Below are 23,279 nucleotides of genomic sequence, written 5' to 3'. Positions count from 1 at the left end.
CAATGTTGGTTTCCGGCCATGTTGCTTACTTGGAGTGATTTCTCCAGATTCCCTAAACCTTTTGATGATATTATGGACCGTAGATGTTGAAATCCCTAAATTTTTTGCAATTGCATTTTGAGAAACCTTGTTCTTAAACCGTTTGACTATTTGCTCACGCAGTTGTGGACAAAAGGGTGTACCTCGCCCCGTCCTTTCTTGTGAAAGACTGAGCATTTTTTTGGAAACTGTTTTTATACCCAATCATGGCACCCACCTTTTACCAATCAGCTTGCACAACTGTGGGATTTTCCAAATAAGTGTTTGATGAGCATTCCTAAATTTTATCAGTATTTATTGCCACCTTTCCCAACTTCTTTGTCACGTGTTGCTGGCATGAAATTCTAAAGTTAATGATTATTTGCACAAAAAAAAAGTTTAACAGTTTGAACATCAAATATGTTGTCTTTGTAGCATATTCAACTGAATATGGGTTGAAAATGATTTGCAAATCATTGTATTCCGTATATATTTACATCTAACACAATTTCCCAACTCATATGGAAACGCGGTTTGTATATATATACACACACACACACAACACACTGGTCACTGGTCACTCCCAAGTTCTTTTGGATGACATATATGTTGAATAAAAAGGACCACTGAGACAGAATAGTACTTGGCCAAGTTTTACTAAAGCTTTAGGAGACCAGCCCTTACAATGCAACCATAGCATCATCAAGAGAGAAGTTCTAAAAAATAAGACAACAGAAGTTAACTCTTATAATGAGAAAGCCGCCCTCCCCCTCACAGAGAGGGATGCACCTGCTAAAAAGAAGAGGGACCTTTCCCTCCAAGGAATGGAACTCAATCAACCTTCCCTTTTGAGGCGTGAGTCATTATGTTTGTGCAAGACACTGGTTGCTCGAGGACCAAATATGGAAATCAACAACAAATAATAAAAAAACAGAAGTACACCGGACGCACGAACATCTCCAGAGCGTAAAAGTATGATCACACAATACAATGTTATACTAAAGCATCAAAGCATATCAAAACTATAGAAATTCTCCACAGTCGATATATACATAAACTGTGTATATACATATATAGAAATAAGTTATGTTTGCTTGTGTGTGTACGTGAATAAAGCATCAGTCAAGGGGGCTTCAGTGTGTAACAAGTACTTTAAAGTAGAGCAAAGTGGACCTTGAAAAAGTTATGATTTAACACACACACACGTTTCTCTCTCTTGGCATTTCTGTGCGCCGTGAAAGAGCAAAGAGAGAATTTCGGCTTTGGTAAATGAGATTTTTTTTTGCGACAACAATGCTGATGTCAGCATCATCGGGTGCAGAATGTGTCAAAGAATAGCTCTTGTTTGTTGAACCAACTTGGACATCGCAATGAATAATCCCAACCATGCACTTTTGTGTCAGTAGTAGCTATATTTGTGCATGTGGATGTTTCACTAATTTGATTTGAAACCGTGGATGTTTTCTATGCAACCTTCGATATATGACACTCTCACCCAAGGCTGCGGGATGCAATTGTTCATCCTATTGAGCACAGACAACTTTTATTTCGGAGAGGATAAACATCTCCAGGCATTTGAGAGTGGCAATCAATGTGTTTTTCATCCGCCTCAACATGTGAATGTGCGGCGTTAAGGAGGCTGCCAAGTAGCGACTGCATCAGACCTTGTGGCTGGGTCATGCAACTCTGCCCTTAGGGGCTGCAACCTGCAGAGAAAGCATCCTCTTAAAAACACACACACGCAGTCTGTGCACATTGTTACACGCCAAATGAGTTCCCCTGAGAGTGCCTGTCTCTTGTCCTGATGTTGCTTGGAGACTGTCGCCTGGCAAAGCTCGCACATGCTCCTCTCTTCTCTTTCGGCATTGTTGTACAAGAGACCCTACACTTGTGCACTACATACACAGGACACACAACTGTGTTTTTTTTTTAGGAAAAAAAAGCAAACAAAAAGGTTGTAAATCTCTGCATGGGCTTTGCTTACTCTGCATTTGCACGCTGAGAATTACAGCGCTATGCTTCTCGTCCTCAGTGGCAGGCAAGCAGTTTTATCACCCAGCTCTCCCTTAAAGTTCAGTAATTACACACAAGCGGAGTATTTTGGAGAGATAAATCTGCGGGCTGCGTAAGAAATTTTTTTTTTTGCTATTGCTTTTTTTTTTTTTTTTCACTGAGAAAGCAAATTTGTGTGTTGCATAGCCATGTGTGTGCAACTTCAAGCAACATGCAGCAGCATTAATAGGAAGATTCATGTTCTTTTTGTGCCTCAGTTTTGCTGACTGTTCCACCAAACGTGCTGGTTTGCCAATAAAAAGAAAAAAAAAAGTTTACCAGTATTTGCGAGCCGTGACGGCCTCTTTGACAACACAGCACGCAAGCTGCTCTTGGATAATTCAGCCGTCTTAACCGACACTTAGAGACTTAAAATGCCCGGGCCGCACCCTTCCCTCAGCTCCGAGTGGCGCTTTGCTGACATCTTAATGTCCAAATGTTAACTTTAGTGGCCCAGTTTGACAGGGATGGCAACTCACCGACACAGAACATGATCTGGCAACGGCATGCTTATGTTGCAAGAACGTGCAAGATAGGTTGTCAGAGCTCGAGGTCACATTCAAGCATGGTAGCACAACTATGACGGAATTTAAAGGCCTACTGAAACCCATTACTACCCACCATGCAGTCTGATAGTTTATATATCAATGATGAAATATTAACGTTGCAACACATGCCAATACAGCTTTTTTAGTTTACTAAATTGCAATTTTAAATTTCCGGGGAGTTTTGTCTTGAAAACGTTGTGTAATGATGACGTGTACGCAAGACGTCACAGGTTTTTAGGAAATATGAGCGCTACGCACACACACACAGCTAAAAGTCGTCTGCTTTAACGGCATAATTATACAGTATTTTGGAGAACTGTGTTGCTGAATCTTTTGCAATTTGTTCAATTAATATTGGAGAAGTCAAAGTAGCAAGATAGAGTTGTGAAGCTTTAGCCTTTAGCCACACGAACACACCGTGATTCCTTGTTTAAAATTCCTGGAGGTGAAAATTCACTATGGATCAGAGTGCGGTCAAGCGAACATGAAACATGACGGTTCGGTGAGAAAATTGTGGTTAAAAAGTCACTTCTTACCGGAGAAAAGCTGAGCTTGCCCCGTCCATATCTGCCGTCGACTCCCCTGAGACACTGCGCGTCAAGACACCTGTGGATGTACACCTCCGACTATCAGGTACTATTTAACTCACAAAAACACTAGCAACACAATAGAAAGATAAGGGATTTCCCAGAATGATCCTAGGAAATGTGTCTAAAAACATCGGAATCTGTCCCAATGCAATCGCATTTATTTTTATTTTTTTTCTAGTCCGTCGCTATCAATATCCTCAAACACGAATCTTTCATCTTCGCTCAAATTTATGGGGAAATTGTCGTTTTCTCGGTCCGAATAGCACTTTTTGTTGGAGGCTCCCATTAAAAACAATGTGAATATGTGAGGAGCCCCCACACTTGCGACGTCATCGTCTGCGACTTCCAGTAGAGGCAGGGCTTTTCTCTTAACCCCGAAAGTTGCAAACTTTATCGTGGATGTTCTCTACTAAATCCTTTCAGCAAAAATATGGCAATATCGCGAAATGATCAAGTATGACACATAGAATGGACCTGCTATCCCCGTTTAAATAAGAACATCACATTTCAGTAGGCCTTTAAGATGTTTAGAAAACAAGAAGTGTCTAGTAATAGATGAATGAACATTTAACATCTTTGTTGTCGTTATTGAAGACTTGTGTTGGCGATGACCGGAGAGGGTGGGGAGGGGAGAGCCACATAAACACCACTGTTTTCCTTCTTGAATTCAATAGTTTTCCTCACCTTTATCAAAATGCTGCCATCTCTTGCAGCTTGCTTTGGCCCAATGGTGGCTTATTGCAGTCTTTCTTAAATACTGGTAGGCTACCTGGAAATTGATGTCGGCACTCAATGGTAGAGATTAGTGTGGTCCCGATACCAATATTTTGGCACTGGTACCAAAAAGATTTTGATACTTTTCGGTACTTTTTGATACTTTTCTAAATAAAAGGGGACCATAAAAAATTGCATTATTGCCGTTATTTTAACAAAAAATCTTACAGTACATTAAACATACGTTTTCTTATTGCAGGTGTGTCCTTAAATAAAATAGTGAACATACTAAACAGCTTGTCTTTTATTAGTAAATAAGCAAACAAATGCTCTTACTTTAGTCTGCTGATAAATGCAGTAACACATTGTGTCATTTTCCATTCTATTATTTTAAGGACAAGTGGTAGAAAATGAATTATTAATTTACTTGTTCATTTAATGTTAGGGTTATTGGCAACACTAAAAAATTGGCCCTAGTGTGTGAATGTGAATGTGAGTGTCAATGTCGTCTGTCTATCTGTGTTGGCCCTGTGGTGAGGTGGAGACTTGTCCAAGGTGTACCCAGCCTTCCGCCCGGATGCAGCTGTGATCTCCAGCATACCCCGTGACCCCAAAAAGGGACAAGCGGCAGAAAATGGATGGATGGAAGCTGTTGCCAAAGTATGAGATTGAAACTGGATTGGAATTAGAGGGCAAAAATAAATTAAAGTTTAAAATCCCAACAATTGTCACACACACACAATGAGTGTGGTGAAATGTGTCCTGCATTTGACTCATCCCCATGTTCACCCCCTGGGAGGTGAGGGGAGCAGTGAGCAGTAGCGTGTGCTGCGCTCGAGAATCGTTTGATGATTTAGCCCCCAATTCCAACCCTTGATGCTGCGTGCCAAGCATCAAGGCAGTGGGTCCCATTCTCAGGGCAGATACTCGAGCTGGTAGATCAGAACATTCCTATCTACTTCCTACAGCTCCCTCCCCCCATTCTCACCACATTCTACAGAGGAACTATAGAGAGCCTGCTGACCAACAGTATCTCTGTCTGGACTGGAGCCTGCAATGCCTCAGACTGGAAGTCTCTCCAGATAGTGGTGAGCACGGCGGAAAAGATTATCTGGACTTCTCTTCCTCCTATCCAGGAGATCGCAAAAAGCCGCTACCTGACCAGGGCTCAGAAAATCTGCAAAGACTCCTCCCACCCCCACCAATAACTGTTTTCACTGCTGGACTCTAAGAAGAGGTTCCGCAGCCTCCGTAGCAGAACCTCCAGGTTCTGTAACAGCTTCTTCCCTCAGTCCGTAAGACTCTTGAACGCATCATAATTAAATTATCCCCTCAATTCCCCCCAAAATGGATTAACTCGCTGGAATAAAATGTGAAAAAGTGCAATGTATTTATCTGTACAGTAATCTATTTATTTATATCTGCACCTTATTGCTTTTTTTTTTATCCTGCACTACCAAGAGCTAATGCAACAAAATTTCATTCTTATTTGTACTGTAAAGTTCAAATTTGAATGACAATAAAAAGGAAGTCTAAGTCTAAGTCTACTATATCAACAAGTTAAATCATCAAAGAGTCAACTATTTTTAAACACCTCTACCTCATACCCCAAATTGGAGGTATTGACCACGATTTTTGAGTCGACATTTTGCCTCATCTCATTTTTGATTAGGTTTTGAATACTATTTTCCTTGCAAGCTTTTCTACTACTGAGCCACTCAAGTTCAAAGGCACTACATTTGATTAAATGAATGCTAATATTTAGGTTTAAGAACATAAATGATTTCCAAAGAATTCCTATAGTGGAAAAAAAATAATTTTGCACTAATAACTTATTTTTTTCAATTGTCTCAACTGAATTATCTTCACTTCAATCTGGATTTGTATTCTTTCTGTTTACAACGCTCGCTTGTTTTCAAGCCGATTCCTTGTTTTGTGTGTTTGTCAGCTGCACGGTAAGCTGCACTGCGACGACCAGCCCGTGTTGGAGCACGTCGAGCAGCTGCTGAGCGAGTTGGGAGGAGAGATGGAGGCCGAAGAGGGAGATGCGGGCATCGACGATGACTACGAACCTGCTAGTGATGATGAAGAGGAGGAAGCAAAGGAGGAGACAGCCATGGAACATTGACCACACCCCTTTTTTTGCCTCCTGCCTGCGCTCTGTAATGTCACATTTTCCTTTCAATATGTCTACGACATACATTGGTTACGCCTGCTTGTATTCTAGGGAGTCCATTAAACTCTAACAGTTTATCTTAACAGTGTTTTTTATAGTCTCTCTTTTCCCCATAAATAGTATTCTTCTTCTTTGTAAAGTATTGAACAATAACAACAACAAAAAATACACTGTAAAATAACACTCCATTCATGCAGAACAATTGCTTTCCCTCTTCGGCCTTATCTAGTAGTTTTTTTTCCACATAAATAACTCATGTTTGAAAAACGACAGCAAAAAGCATACCAAAATGTCATTAAAAAGTGGCGCTCTTTAAAGGGAAAATGCACTTTTGTGGGGAATTCTGTCCATCATCCACAATCCCTATGTAAGACAAGAACAATTTTTTTTTTTTTTAATGCATTCTAATGCGTATATAAATATGGCAAGTATGAGGTGGCTGACGTTAAAGTTTGACGTCATGTCCTGGGCATGACGTTAAAGTGCATCCGGCAGTGGAGGCTCCTCTATGGGGTCTTGGGGCACTAGGAGGTTAACCCCTTTACTACTGTTACCCCAGGTGGTCCTTGGCAAAGGCCTAGTACCTGACTGCCCCCTAGCCAGGGATACAATGAAGCCCTTAACGGAGGAGCAGGCGGAAGACGGTAGATGTAAGAACTACCACAACAGCTGTGATGGTGGAAGAAGGCACCCCTATATCCATGTGAGACCATTTTTGGGGAAATAATGACCCAAGACCTCAATGGAACAGGCTTAGGATGATTGCTAACCCTATGGAGCATCACAAGGGCAGGGATGGCGGATGAAAGCTGCAGCAGAAAAAGGTCCCCAGTCGTCTTGGACTCCATGCCACTGGACCCTAAACCTGATCTGTCAAGGATCGTGTGGTGACTGTCTCCCCACGTTAAACAAAGTCACGCACAGGCATCCTCAAAGGGATACACCCCTACAAGGAGGACCGTCATACTCGCTTCGAGTGACCACCGAAGATGATGATGAGGTGGCTGACAATGCATGGGGAGTACTCTATTGCACCCAAAACACCCTCATCCAAAATCCGGTAACAAAATTCTCCATTTGCATGTTGTGATATGTAAATATATATATAAATATATAGCATGTTTGAAATAAACTGAAACCATAACCAAACAAACTGATTGTCGCGGAAGTGTCACTCTTGACATTAACCAAGTGTTATCAAAATTGTTAGTATGAGCTCTAACACTGAGGAACTACTTTTAGTGACGCCGTGATCACAGACCACCAACTGGCTTATGCAGCTATTTTAACATTGAGCCGGGAAACTGCTGCATCAACTCTGAGTTGGTGAAATTTAATTCGAGATTGTAAATGGGTTATACTTGTATAGCAGTTTTCTACCTTCAAGGTACTCAAAGCGCTTTGACACTATTTCCACATTCACACAGACATTCGCAGACTGATGGTGGGAGCTGCCATGCAAGGCGCTCACCAGGACCCATTAGGAGCAAGGGTAAAGTGTCTTGCTCAAGGACACAACGGACGTGACTAGGATGGTAGAAGGTGGGTATTGAACCAGCAACCCTCAGATTGCTGGCACGGCCACTCTACCAACTTCAACTTGGTCAGCTTGGATATTCAATTTATGGCCAGAAAGACACGAAAATACGCTCGTTTGTGGCCCTTTTTTTTACCTGCATGACTTTTATGATTAATTCTTTATCTAAACAGGAATATATAAACATCCCATCAACCGGCATCCAAATGAGATCAAATATTGGACAGTAAGTGAATGTTTTATAATGTTCATTGTTTCCTTTTTAAGCAGCTCCTTGCTGGAATTGTTTATCACTAAGCTTCTAAAACTTCTAGATAATCCTCATTATGTTCATGCTCAAAAATACAAGGTTCTGCATCATCATTTGTCCTAAAGTAGTCGTTGTCTATCATGAAGTTTGCCACCATAGTAGTGTTGTTGTTGAAGGATGCGTTTGTGTACCAACCCCGTTTCCATATGAGTTAGGAAATTGTGTTAGATGTAAATATAAACTGAATACAATGATTTGCGAATCATTTTCAATATGCTACAAAAACAACATATTTGATGTTCAAACTGAAAAAAATTTTTTTCTTTGCAAATAATCATTAACTTTAGAATTTGATGCCAGCAACACATGACAAAAAAGTTGGGAAAGGTGGCAATAAAGACTGATAAAGTTGAGGAATGCTCATCAAACACTTATTTGGAACATCCCACAGGTGTGCATGCTAATTGGGAACAAGTGGGTGCCAGGATTGGGTATAAAAACAGTTTCCCAAAAAATGCTCAGTCTTTCACAAGAAAGGATGGGGTGAGGTACACCCCTTTGTCCACAACTGCGTGAACAAATAGTCAAACAGTTTAAGAACAACGTTTGTCAAAATGCAATTGCAAGAAATTTAGGGATTTCAACATCTACGGTCCATAATATCATCAAAAGGTTCAGAGAATCTGGAGAAATCACTCCATGGAAACCAACATTGAATGAACGTGACCTTCGATCCCTCAGAAGGCACCGTATCAAAAACCGACATCAATTTCTAAAGGATATCCCCACATGGGCTCAGGAACACTTGAGAAAACCACTGTCACTAAATACAATTCGTCGCTACATCTGTAAGTGCAAGTTAAAACTCTACTATGCAAAAAAGCCATTTATCAACAACATCCAGAAACGCCACCAGCTTCTCTGGGTCTGAGATCATCTAAGATGGACTGATGCAAAGTGGAAAAATGTTCTGTGGTCTGACGAGTCCACATTTCAAATGGTTTTTGGAAATATTGGACATCGTGTCATCCGGACCAAAGGGGAAGCGAACCATCCAGACTGTTATCGACGCAAAGTTCAAAAGCCAGCATCTGTGATGGTATGGGGCTGCATTAGTGCCCAAGGCATGGGTAACTTACACATCTGTAAAGGTACCATTAATGCTGAAAGGTACATACAGGTTTTGGAACAACATATGCTGCCATTTAAGCGCCGTCTTTTTCATGGACGCCCCTGCCTATTTCAGCAAGACAATGCCAAGCCACATTCAGCACGTGTTACAATAGCGTGGCTTCGTAAAAAAAGAGTGCGGGTACTTTCCTGGCCCGCCTGCAATCCAAAACTGTCTCCCAATCGAAAATGTGGGGCGCATTATTAAGCGTAAAATACGATAGGTTTTAGGATGTTTTATGAGTGCTTTTGTGGCAGAGCAGATTGAATCCCATTACCTCCATTGTTAGCCGATATTTGTTAGCGAGTTAGTTTATGCAATTAATCACAACGCCACTAAAAGTAGTTCTGCAATAACGTTTAAAATAACAATATCGCTAATACTAGGCTAATATTTAGGCCACAACATATAAATGGAGCATTGTTGGCGGACTTTGGAGGGTGTCATGGGCGCAATTGAGTACTCCCATTCACTGCACTGTAGAGTGCGAGCATTTTAGTCGCATTTGCGACTAAAAACAGGTTGTGTGAGTTTTGGGGGAAAAAATTAACACACGCGCAAATAAAGATTTTAACATTTCATTGCAATTTGCTACCAAAGTAAATCCATCCAAAGTTAATAAAATTTTGGCAATCTGTATAGCATGTTTGAAATAAACTTAAACCATCCAACCACCATTGTTGCTACATCTGCAAGTGCAAGTTTAGTGGCTGCGTGGCGTAGTGGGTAGAGCGGCCGTGCCAGACACCTAAGGGTTGCAGGTTCGCTTCCCACCTATTGACATTCAAATCGCTGCCGTTGTGTCCTTGGGCAGGACACTTCAACCTTTCCCCCGGTGCCGCTCACACTGGTGAATGAATGATAGGTGGTGGTCGGAGGGGCCGTAGGCGCAAACTGGCAGCGACGCTTCCGTCAGGGCAGCTGTGGCTCCAGATGTAGCTTACCACCACCAGGTGTGAATGAATGATGGGTTCCCACTTCTCTGTGAGCGCTTTGAGTATATAACAATAGAAAAGCGCGATATAAATCTAATCCATTATTATTATTATTATAACCAAATGGACGGTGATTGTCGCGCAAGTGGCACTCTTTTTTTGTTTCTGTGCTACAAAAAATGTATATGTGCTAATAATTTTTTTCATTTAGTGTTCTACAAGTGAAAATGCAAAGCGTATAGCACTGATTAGCTGCATTGTTAGGCACCTCGTACTTGCCAGTTTTATGTGTAAGAATGCATAAAAAAATAATGTGTTCTTGTCTCACATAAGGATTCTCAAAGATAAGCAAAATCCCCCCAAAAAGTACAGTTCTGCTTTAACAGTGTATTTTAAAAGCTATTTGTGAATTGTAAGCTTGTAAAATAGCCATATTCAAAAATAAATGACATATTTGATCCAGCGGATGGCACTTAGGTTTTAGATATTTGACTTGCGTATGTTGCAAAAGCTGTTCTTTATTTGCCAGTCCACTGTATATGTGCCATTTATGTCCCCAGGTTATAGAATTAATTGTAAAATCCATCCATCCATCCATCCCTTTTCTACCGCTTGTCTCTCAATTGGGGTTGCGGGGGTGGCTGGAGCCTGTCCTAGCCGCATTCCGGCGTAAGGCGGGGTACACCCTGGACAAGTCGCCACCTCAGTGTTGCCAATCAGCCTTTTCCCAGGTGCATGTCTTTAGAGGTGGAAGGAAGCCGTACTTTAATAATTTATAGTGTCTTGCACATTGATCTGATTGCCTATTTAATAATTACAATATAAATGAACAATGTAAACTACAGTAGATTAAACACTGGAAACATGGTGTCAACATAGCAATAGCTTTATCATGATATATGATCATTTAAATTACCTAAATATTTTGTTTTGCATCTTTAAAAATGTTTTGTTGAATCACTGTAGTGTGTTCAGTGTCAACATGCTATTAGCATAAAGGTTGTTACTGTATATTTCATGCGTTTGTTAATTTGCTAAAAACTCGTAATTCTTTCTTTATGACATGTTAGTCAAACTAGTTATCTTCAGCTCATAAACAAAATTCCTGAGATGAATCTAAGAAGTTGTGCCTCAATTTACGAACTTAGTTGGTTCTGTGAGCTCTTAACTCCAAACACTTGTACTCTAAATCAACATCTGCAATTTAAATCTATTAAATTGATGCTTTTCAAAATGTAACATACCACCTAAAAAGAAAAATTTCAGCTGAGAAATATTGTGTAAATAAAGTACAATATAATATACTATTTGTGAAGTAATGTGATATGTACGAACCCAAAACCAGTGAATTTGGCACTGTAAATCGTAAATAAAAACCGAATAGAATGATTTGCAAATCCTTTTTAACTTCTATTCAATTGAATAGACTGCAAAGACAAGATGCTTAACGTTCGAACTGAAAAACATTTTTTGCAAATGTTAGCTGATTTGAAATTTGATGCTTGCAACATGTTTTGAAAAAGCTGGCCCATGTGGCAAATAAGACTGAGAAAGTTGAGGAATGCTCATCAAAACCTTATGTGGAACATCACAGGTGAACAGGCTCATTGGGAACAGGTAGGTGTCATGATTGGGTATAAAAGCAACTTCCATGAAACGCTCAGTCATTCACAAACAAGGATGGAGCAAGGGTCACCACTTTGTGAACACGTGTGAGCAAATTGTCGAACAGTTTAAGAACAACATTTGTCAATCAGTTATTGCAAGGAATTTAGGGATGGTCCCTAATATCATCAAAAGGTTCAGAGAATTTGGAGAAATCTCATCGAAGGTAAAAACCTACATTGAATGCCCGTGACCTTCGATCCCTCAGGCGGTACTGTATCAAAAACCGACATCAGTGTGCAAAGGATATCACCACATGGGCTTAGGAAAACTTTAGAAAACCACTATCAGTAACTACAGTTTGTTGTTACATCTGTAAGTGCAAGTTAAAATGCTACTATGCAAAGCGAAAGCCATTTATCAACCACACCCAGAAACACCGTCGGCTTTGCTGAGCCTGACCTCATCTAAATTGGACTGATGCAAAGTGGAAAAGTCTTCTGTGGTCTGACAAGTCCACATCTCCAATTGTTTTTGGAAACTGTGGACATCATGTTCTCCAGAACAAAGAGGAAACGAACCATCCGGATTGTTGTAGGCACAAAGTTGAAAAGCCAGTATGTGTGATGGTATTGGGGTGTATTAGTGTCCAATGCATGGTAACTTATACATCTGTGAAGGCACCATTCATGCTGAAAGGTACATACAGGTTTTAGAGCAACATATGTTGCCATCCAAGCAGTATCTTTTTCATGGACGCCCCTGCTTATTTCAGCAAGACAATGTCAAGCCACGTGTTACATCAGCTTTGCTTCATAGTAAAAGAGTGCGGCTACTAGAATGGCCTGCCTGTAGTCCAGACCTGTCCCCCATTGAAAATATGTGGCACAATTTGAAGCCTAAAATACCACAACGGAGACCCTGTTGAACAACTTAAGCTGTACATCAAGCAAGAATGGAAAATAATCTCACCTGAAAAGCTTCAAAAATTGGTCTCCTTAGTTCCTAAACGTTTACTGAGTGTTGTTAAAAGGAAAGGCCATGTAACCCAGTGGTAAAAATGCCCCTCTGTCAACTGTTTTGCAATGTGTTGCTGCCATTAAATTCTAAGTTAATGATTATTTGCCCAAAAAAATAAGTTTCTCAGTTCAAACGTCTTGTCTTTGCAGTCTATTCAATTGAATATAAGTTGAAAAGGTACGAATTACACAACGTGCCAACTTCAATGGTTTTGGGTTTTGTACATAATACGCACAATATTTACCTTGGAGGGTGGACTTTTACAGTATATTCTTTTAGCTGCTTCTGTGTCAAACACACCATCAGCAGCTTCTTCATATTTTAATGGATGAATTTCAGCCGTTATAGATATTAACATTCTTGGCTGGCATAATGAAGTCATTCTGCGTCAGTATGGTGCAGACCAGCAGCGATACACTCAAAATACTTTGCCAAGTTGGCGACACTGTCGGTCATGTTCTTGATGATTTATTTAGTTCAGTGAACATTATCCACATCTTCTTTTCTGTACCGTCCTTTAAATTGGTGTGGAAATAAGACAACAGAAATGTACATTTATTTTGGGGGCGTTACAACAAGAAAATGGAACCTATGTTGTTGTTTTGAAGTTTCAAAACGCTGTTTTCATGGCCTACACACACGCAAAACTACTTGTTCAATCTGTTTTCAGGGTTTAAAAAAATACACTCACATAACAAACCGTTACACTATTTTCGTTACCCCTTTAACTCCCAATAGTGAACAGTGAGAATAGATGCTCAAGGTCAGAGAATGTATCAGCAGGCACAGCTTCCACTTACATTGCTGCTGTAACACCAGACAGTTGAGCCACTCAAGGGGACGAAGGGGGCGGGGTGGTTGACATGGTTGAGGTCACCAGCGGATTTAAATTTAAATGACTCATTTTGGCAGCGAGGTTGCAAATCAGCACAGGTTTAATATGATCATTTACACACCTTGTCAAATTGAAATGTTGAGACCTCAAGGCTAGTTTTCAAGTCAAGCTGAAAAGCTTAATCTCTGTTTAAGGAGCCTGTTCTTGCCAGAATGAACGACTATTTTGTTGAAAAAGTTCTGTGAGTGCATGAAAATAATATATACTGTAACCTTCACCCTAAAGCTGTGATTCTCACCTGGCTCTCCAAATACCACAGTAATGTTAAATATTTAAAGGCAGTAGCCTACTAGGCATACATATTCATTAAAAACAAGGCAGAGGTTTTTATTCAAAACAGTATAATTCATGTTTTTGGCCATTACACACAATCTGAACAGTAGTACTGTGTCTGAATATTTAATTAAGTGACTATTTTGCATACCACTTGATGGAGCTTGTTTACCACAGTTTGAGAATTGCTGACATAAAGTCATGAAAATCTGGCCTCATAACTTTTATTGTAGTGGATAGTGTTGTCCCGATACCACTAGTGATATTAGACACACGACGTGTGCTGGACCCTCAACGGACTCTTGGTAAAAGAAGGAGTGCCGCGTGCCTGGTGACCCTTTTCAGTCGAGGACGTGAAGATATCTACCTATTGGGAATTACGACAACAGGACATTTGCTGATTGGAGTGAGCGTTGCTCTGGTTTGTCGACAAATTGGAAGTTTCTGGCAGTCTTCAAAGTTCCCCAAACCTGCCACAAATGATTGAATGATGTGGGCAGAAATGTGGACACTTGTGATTTGGATAATATCGGACCGTCTGCCCGGCAGGATGAATTTGAGGAACAATCATAGACAATTTAGAGTGAAAAACTAATTTTATTTTCACTTGCCTACAAACAATTCTAACTTGTTTCCCTGGCTTCGAGACTCTCCCGAAGGACAGTGCAGCGAAGACACAACAAACTCCCTTCTTGTTTCTAACGGACATTGACTTACAGCTGCAAAAACACAAAGGTCACTGAACAGAGACACACGGCAGGCTTACACACACACATGCATCCACACTGAAATAAATTTGAAAAGCCATTCACTTAAAAAAAAAGCTAGGTAACAATTTCCACACAGAAATTCTTTGTAACTTTTACTTAGGAAATAGTCAAGTAAAGTTTACTTGCCAGCAAGAATTATTTTTGATCAAAAACACTCAAGTAAACATTTCTAGAGATTTTCTTTCTTAGAGACAAAATGTACTCACTCTTTGATTGTAAATTTTACTCAGAACTACCTTTGTATCTACTTACAAAACCCTTATAAAAATGCTTGATTTTCAGGATAATTTAACTTGTTTTTCTTTACTTTATTCGGAGCAATATTTAAGTAATATTTACATAATATTTAAGCTACCACCTACACCACTATTATAATATGAATGTGTTGTATTTTTAACATGGCCTACTGTTAATTAAATTCAATTATCTTAACACATCGTCTACAAATATGAAATGATAACATACTTTCAAACAAGACCACCTTCATTACATTTTCCGGCAGCATTACCAGACAAAACATTATGAAACAGTGATTTTTTGTTTTAGAACATTCAAAATAATGTCAACAATTACAGGTAAAAGACCCAATTATTTCTCTCTGGCACACACCGAGGGTGGACGCTCCCCTTTCCTCTCCCTTATCTCTCCTACTTGCTTCTTTGTTTTGTCTTGTCTTAACTTTCTTGTTGCCTATTTTTGCACTGCTCTCCAAATCTAAACATTGGAACTATTTAACTGGCCTCAACGAAATTGACAAGATCTTGGGTTTGGGGGAACCTGCTGTCGTGACGAAGCGATTGTTGCTGGACACACGACGGACTCTTAGGAGAAGAAGGAGGTGCCTGGCGACCCTTTTCTGTCAAGGTCGTGAAGATATCCACCTATTAGGAATTATGACAACAGGACATCTGCTGATTGGAGTAAGCGTTGCTCTGGTTTGTCGACAAATTGGAAGTTGCTGGCAGTCTTCAAAGTACCCCAAAGCTGCCACAAATTATTGGAGGATGCGGGAAGAATTGTGGATTACATCGGACTGTCTACCCCGCAGTTTTTGAGGACCAGTCATAGACAATCTTAGAGTGAAAAGCTATTTTTTATTTTCACTCGCATACAAATCATTTTAACTTGGATTGTTTCCCTGGCTTCGAGACTCTCCCGAAGGACATTGCAGCGAAGACACAACAAATTCCCTTCTTGTCTTTCATGGACACACACCTGTTGTTGTTGACTTTGGACTAGCGACTGCAATACATCAAGGCCGCGGAACACACACACACATCCACAAAAATATACGCCACACATACACACCCCATCCCCCCCAACCCAACGCCCTTGGCGCAAATCCCATAGTGGTGATGAATGAATGGTCAGCGCCTGAGAGCTGCGGCCTACCACCATGACCTGGAGCTACCTTCCCTCTGTTGCTAGATATCTCGAGATGTATGTTGTAATATGTATATGTGCTTTGCTATGGAGGTTTTTTCCCACTCCAGACTGGGCCCCCTTAGGAGCCCAGTCTGGATTGTATTTTTTTACTCATCCTTCCCCAGCGTTTACCTTTTTCCCATCTTTTACGGGGCGCCTTATGGCGACCCATCAGCGTTCTTGTTCAGTAACCCTGTACACTGTTTGTTTGTCTAATCTTGAACAGGTTTGTGCTGAAAACAAAGTTTGATGTACTTGTTGCAATGACAATAAAGACCTATCCTATCCTATCCTAAAATGTCTTGAATTGTAACTTTTAAGCACAACAGCTAAATCTTTCAACAAGTTACATTGACAAGTGTCATGTACTGCTTCCACACAGCAAAGAACAGCTATTTGCTAGAACAGCATATGTACACTGTGGAAACACTCACAGTAGAAGTTTATTTCGCAAAGACCGTACCTTGGGCGACATTTTCAGAACATCCAGCTCTAGAAACAGCTTCTGAAACACCTCATATGTGTATTTCAGTTTCAGTGGGGAACTCAAGTTCATGGCGTAGATTAAGCCTATGAGCAGAAGGCAAGCCTTTGCCACCGTTTTGCAGTTATCCAGAACCTCTTTTCCTTCGACGATGACTGACACATGGGCAGGATTGTGGCCTTCCTGTGCTGCATTTCCACTGATGACGAGGATCTTGAGGACATGATGAACAGAGTCTTGTGAAAAACACGTGATTCTGTGCTCAGGAGTCAATATTATACACATTTTTTCTCTTAAGTTCCCAAGAAGTGATTCATGATGTTAAAACAGCCAGTTCATATAACCTACACATACAGAGACTACGGCATTGGTTAAATGCTGGGGAAGTATTTAGGTAACTATTGATTTTATTTTATTTGATCTTTGTCTGGGTTAACCCAGGTTTGCACTTTAATTTGTAAGTGTACACTTGGGTCACTGAGGCAACCATCATTTTTTTCAACAAGATTGTCCAAAAAAAATTCAGAAGGTTTTTTTAAATACCATTTTTCATACTTTCAAAACATTTGCTTTTCAAGCATTTCAGATTCAGAACCAGTTGAAAAATTGGGACACATTGCAATTAATTTAAGTTAATGTCCTAATATTTTTTAATCTGAATACAAATGTTTTTCCTCATATATAGTGGCACATGTGACATTTATGTAAATACATTAATACACAAAGAACAGAGGTTATAGTATTATGTTGGAGAAGAGATACATTTACTATGGTGAGAATAATCATCAGAAAATCCCAAATTTTCAAAATGTACCTGGCCGTCTTTGATTAGCAGCTCTCCCGACTCTCCAAGGAACTCCATTAGGCAAAGTATGATGAGATCTTTTCTGCCCTCAACATGTTGCTATAAAACAGAGAAGCACATTTATTGCAAATAACATGTATATGCAAACAGATACACAAAACTCCTTAGGAGCCCAGACTAGATTGTACTTTTTTACTCATCCTCCCCCAGCATTTACACTTTGCTAATCTCTTACGGGGCGCCTTGTGGCAACCCATCAGCATTCCTGTTCTGTAACCCTGTACACTGTTTGTTTGTCTAATCTTGAACGGGTTTGTGCTGGAAAACAACGTTTTGTTGTACTTATGCAATGGCAATAATGACCTACCTACCTCCCTCTCTTGTCTGCTATTGTGTGCTTAGCTATTGTGTAGTTGCTATTTCCTAGTAGCCTATAGCCTACTGTGTTTACCTGTTGTAAATGACTTTAGATGTTGTTTGTATGCCCAGCATTGCAAAAGTGAACACGTTACAGGACTGCTTGTATCAGACATTTTGGACACAGGATGATATATTCCGATTGTTTTCTGCTGATATCTGATTAATATTAATATCTGATCTGGACACCCCTAGTTATGAGTATCAACATATTAGCTCTTTCTCACTATGTTATGTATATTTGCTCTTTTTTTTCTTCTACAAACGATATGAGTTGGGAAATTGTGTTAGATGTAAATATAAATGGAATACAATGATTTGCCAATCCTTTTCAACCCATATTCAATTGAATGCGCTACAAAGACAAGGTGTTTGATGTTCAAACTCATAAACTTTATTTTTTTTTGCAAATAATAATTAACTTACAATTTCATGGCTGCAACACGTTCCAAAGTAGTTGGGAAAGGACATGTTCACCACTGTGTTACATCACCTTTTCTTTTAACAACACTCAATAAACGTTTAGGAACTGAGGAAACTAATTGTTGAAGCTTTGAAAGTGGAATTCTTTCCCATTCTTCTTTTATGTAGCCCTTCAGTCGTTCAACAGTCCGGGGTCTCCGCTGTCGTATTTTACGCTTCATAATGCGCCACACATTTTCGATGGGAGACAGGTCTGGACCGCAGGCGGGCCAGAAAAGTACCCACACTCTTTTTTTCACGAAGCCACGCTGTTGTAACACGTGCTGAATGTGGCTTGGCATTGTCTTGGTGAAATAAGCAGGGGCGTCCATGAAAAAGACGGCACTTAGATTGCAGCATATGTTGTTCCAAAACATATGTATTTACCTTTCAGCATTAATGGTACCTTCACAGATGTGTAAAATACCCATGCCTTGGGAACTAATGCATCCCCATTGATTGATTGATTGATTGATTGAAACTTTTATTAGTAGATTGCACAGTACAGTACATATTCCGTACAATTGACCACTTAAATGGTAACACCCGAATACGTTTTTCAACTTGTTTAAGTCGGGGTTCAGTTTAATCATTTCATCATTTCATACCATCACAGATAATGGCTTTTGAACTTTGCGTCGATAACAGTCTGGATGGTTCGCTTCCCCTTTTGTCCAGATGACACAATGTCGAATATTTCCAAAAACAATTTGAAATGTGGACTCGTCAGACCACAGCCGGCGGCGTCTTTGGATGTTGTTGATAAATGGCTTTCGCTTTGCATGGTAGAGCTTTAACTTGCACTTACAAATGTAGTGACAAACTGTATTTAGTGACAGTGGTTTTCTGAAATGTTCCTGACCCCATGTGGTGATATCCTTTAGAGATTGATGTCGGTTTTTGATAGTGCCGTCTGAGGGATCGAAAGTCACGGTCATTCAATGTTGGTTTCCGGCCATGCCGCTTACGTGAAGTGATTTTCCAGATTCTCTGCACCTTTTGATGATATTATGGACCGTAGATGTTGAAATCCCAAAATTTCTTGCAATTGCACTTTGAGAAACGTTGTTCTTAAACTGTTTGACTATTTGCTCACGCAGTTGTGGACAAAGGGGTGTACCTCGCCCCATCCTTTCTTTTGAAAGATTGAGCATTTTTTGGGAAGCTGTTTTTATACCCAATCATGGCACCCAGCTGTTTCCACTTAGCCTGAACACCTGTGGGATATTCCAAATAAGTGTTTGATGAGCATTCCTCAACTTTATCAGTATTTATTGTCACCTTTCCAAACTTTTTTGTCACATGTTGCTGGCATCAAATTCGAAAGTTAATGATTATTTGAAAGAAATTTTTTTTTTTTTTATATCAGTTAGAACATCAAATATGTTGTCTTGGTAGCATATTCAACTGAATATGAGTTGAAAATGATTTGCAAATCATTGTATTCAGTTTATATTTACATCTAACACAATTTCCCAACTCATATGGAAACAGGGTTTGTGCATGTTATTGTTGTTTTCTGTTTAATTTAATTCTGAAAATATGCCAACAAAACTCCAGCTGAGGGCAGCAAATTCACCCCCGACCGCATTTTGGACATCCCACGGTCTGGACCACGGGTGGCAGAAACCCCCGGCTCTAGAGCCACATCCCTGGTGGCTCCAAGGAGCTTTTTCAAAAATGTGTGAAAATGGGGTGAAAATATATTTTTTGTTGTAATATGATTTCTGTAGGAGGACAAACACGACACAAACTTTACTAATTGTTAGAAAGCCCATTGTTCAATTTGTTTGGGTGTATGCTTCACTGATGAATATTTTGCGAATGCCGTTTTGTCCTACTAATTTCAGTAGCCCTTGAACTCATCGTTGTGTGGACTGTGACTCAACAGTTTGTTTACATCTATACATTTCTCAGACGCTGCCACAGAAAGTGTTTTATGCCAATCCTTCTTTGTCTCATTTTTTCCACTAAACGTTTTATACTGTACTTGAATGTACAAAGGTGCGCTTTGTTGATATTATTGACTTGTTGGAGTGCCAATCAGGCATATTCGGTCACTGCATGACTGCAAGCTAATCGATGCTAACATGCTATCTAGGCTAGCTGTATGTACATATTGTATCATTATGCTTCGTTTGTAGGTATATTTGAGCTCATTTAATTTCCTTTACTTGTGTTAATTTATATGGGCATGCCTCATGAGATATTGGCTGCAGTTGTTTGTGTGCCATGTTGTTCCAGACCACGACAAACGGGCCTGTTCCCATTGGGCCCGGCCGGGCTTAGCCCGAAGAGGCAACGTGGGTCACCCCTCCAATGGGCTCACCACACATAGCAGGGGCCATAGAGGTCGGGTGTGATGTGAGCTGGGCGACAGCCGAAGGCAGGGCTCTTGGTGGTCCGATCCTGGGAAGGAAGGAGCCTGAGCTAGTGCGCGAAGTAGAAAAATTCCGGCTTGATGTAGTAGAACTCACTTCGACGCACAGCAAGGACTCTGGAACCACTTCTCTCGAGAGGGACTGGACCCTCTTCCACTCTGGCGTTGCCAGCAGTGAGAGGCGACGGGCTGGGGTGGTTATTCTTGTTGCCCCCCTGCTCAAAGCCTGCACGATGGAGTTCAACCCCGTGGAGGAAAGGGTAGCCTCCCTCCCCCTTCGGGTGGGGGGACGGGTCCTGACTGTTGTTTGTGCTTACGCAACAAACAACAGTTCAGAGTACCCACCCTTTTTGGGTACACTCAAAGGGAGTACTGGAGAGTGCTCCCTCGGGTGATTCCTTTGTTCTGCTGGGGGACTTCAACGCTCATGTTGGCAACGTCAGTGAAACCTGTAGAGGCGTGATTGGGAAGAATGGCCGCCCGGATCTGAACCCGAATGTTTTGAATTGGACTTTTGTGCTCGTCACAGTTTGTCCATAACAAACACCATGTTCAAACATAAGGATGTCCATATGTGCACTTGGCACCAGGACACCCTAGGCCACAGTTCCATGATCGACTTTGTAGTTGTGTCATCGGATTTGCGGCCTCATGTTTTGGACACTCGGGTGAAGAGAGGGGCGGAGCTTTCTACCGATCACCGCCTGGTGGTGAGTTGGCTGCGATGGTGGGGGAGGATGCCAGACAGTCCTGGCAGGCCCAAACGCATTGTGAGGGTCTGCTGGGAACGTCTGGCAGTCTCCTGTCAGAGAAAGCTTCAATTCCCACCTCCGGAAGAACTTTGAACATGTCACAAGGGAGGTGCTGGACATTGAGTCCGAGTGGACCATGTTCCGCACCTCTATTGTCGAGGCGGCTGATTGAAGTTGTGGCCGCAAGGTAGTTGGTGCCTGTCGGGGTGGTAATCCTCGAACCCGTTGGTGGACACTAGCGGTGAGGGATGCCGTCAAGCTGAACAAGGAGTCTTATCCGGTTCTTTTGGCTCATAGGACTCCAGAGGCAGTGGACAGGTACCGACAGGCCAAGCGGTGTGCAGCTTCAGCGGTCGCGGAGGCAAAAACTCGGACATGGGAGGAGTTCAGGGAAGCCATGGAAAACGACTTTCGGACGGCTTCGAAGCAATTATGGACCACCATCGGCCGCCTCAGGAAGGGGAAGCAGAACACTGTCAACACCGTTTATGGTGCAGATGGTGTTCTGCTGACCTCAACTGCGGATGTTGTGGATAGGTGGAAGAAATACTTCGAAGACCTCCTCAATCCCACCAACACGACTTCCTATGAGGAAGCAGTGCCTGGGGAATTCTGTGGTGGGCTCTCCTATTTCTGGGGCTGAGGTTGCTGAGGTAGTTAACTCCGCCCGGAGTTCCTTAAGGCTCTGGATGCTGTGGGGCTGTCTTGGTTGACAAGACTCTGCAGCATCGCGTGGACATCGGGGGCGGTACCTCTGGATTGGCAGACCGGGGTGGTGGTTCCTCTCTTTAAGAAGGGGGACCGGAGGGTGTGTTCCAACTATCGTGGAATCACACTTCTCAGCCTTCCCGGTAAAGTTTATTCAGGTGTACTGGAAAGGAGGCTACGTCGGATAGTTGAACCTTGGATTCAGGAGGATCAGTGTGGTTTTCGTCCTGGTCTTGGAACTGTGGACCAGCTCTATACTCTCGGCAGGGTTCTTGAGGGTGCATGGGAGTTTGCCCAACCAGTCTACATGTGCTTTGTGGACTTGGAAAAGACCGTGTCCCTCGGGAAGTCCTGTGGGGAGTGCTCAGAGAGTATGGGGTATCGGACTGTCTTATTGTGGCAGTCCGCTCCCTGTACGATCAGTGTCAGAGCTTGGTCTGCATTGCCGGCAGTAAGTCGGACACGTTTCCAGTGAGGGTTGGACTCCGCCAAGGCTGTCCTTTGTCACCGTTTCTGTTCATAACTTTTATAGACAGAATTTCTGGGCGCAGTCAAGGCGTTGAGGGGTTCCGGTTTTGTGACCGCATGATTAGGTCTCTGCTTTTTGCGGATGATGTGGTCCTGATGGCTTCATCTGGCCGGGATCTTCAGCTCTCACTGGATCGGTTCGCAGCCGAGTGTGAAGCGACCGGAATGAGATTCAGCACCTCCAAGTCAGAGTCCATGGTTCTCACCTGGAAAAGGGAGGAGTGCCATTTCTGGGTTGGGGAGGAGACCCTGCCCCAAGTGGCGGAGTTCAAGTACCTAGGAGTCTTGTTCACGAGTGGGGGAAGAGTGGATCGTGAGATCGGCGTCTTCTGTAATGCGGACGTTGTACCGATCCGTTGTGGTGAAGAAGGAACTGAGCCGGAAGGCAAAGCTCTCATTATATCGGTCGATCTATGTTCCCATCCTCACCTATGGCCATGAGCTTTGGGTCATGACCGAAAGGACAAGATCACGGGTACAAGCGGCTGAAAGGAGTTTCCTCCACCGTGTGGCGGCTCTCTCTCTTATAGATAGGGTGAGAAGCTTTGTCATCCGGGAGGAGCTCAAAGTAAAGCCGCTGGTCCTCCACATCGAGAGGAGCCAAAAGAGGTGGTTCGGGCATCTGGTTAGGATGCCACCCGAGCGCCTCCCGAGGGAGGATTTCAGGGTACGTCCAACTGGTAGGAGGCCATGGGGAAGACCCAGGACACGTTGGGAAGACTATGTCACCCGGCTGGCCTGGGAACGCCTTGGGATCCCCCGGG

General features: G+C 41.9%; 1 protein-coding gene across 1 annotated transcript in view; it reads left to right on the top strand.

Annotated features, from left to right (window-relative positions):
- si:dkey-12j5.1 (uncharacterized) overlaps positions 1–6,181 on the top strand; it is a 128,358-nt gene extending 122,177 nt beyond the window's left edge. The window contains 1 exon segment of the mRNA XM_061915747.1: positions 5,871–6,181. Coding sequence (XP_061771731.1) covers positions 5,871–6,050 — 180 coding nt within the window. The 3' untranslated portion in view covers positions 6,051–6,181.
- Positions 6,182–23,279: the final 17,098 nt, after the last annotated feature.

The sequence above is a fragment of the Nerophis ophidion genome, linkage group LG11 (assembly GCF_033978795.1).
Source record: "Nerophis ophidion isolate RoL-2023_Sa linkage group LG11, RoL_Noph_v1.0, whole genome shotgun sequence".
Taxonomy (NCBI): domain Eukaryota; kingdom Metazoa; phylum Chordata; class Actinopteri; order Syngnathiformes; family Syngnathidae; genus Nerophis; species Nerophis ophidion.
This window is presented reverse-complemented; position numbering and strand designations above follow the sequence as displayed.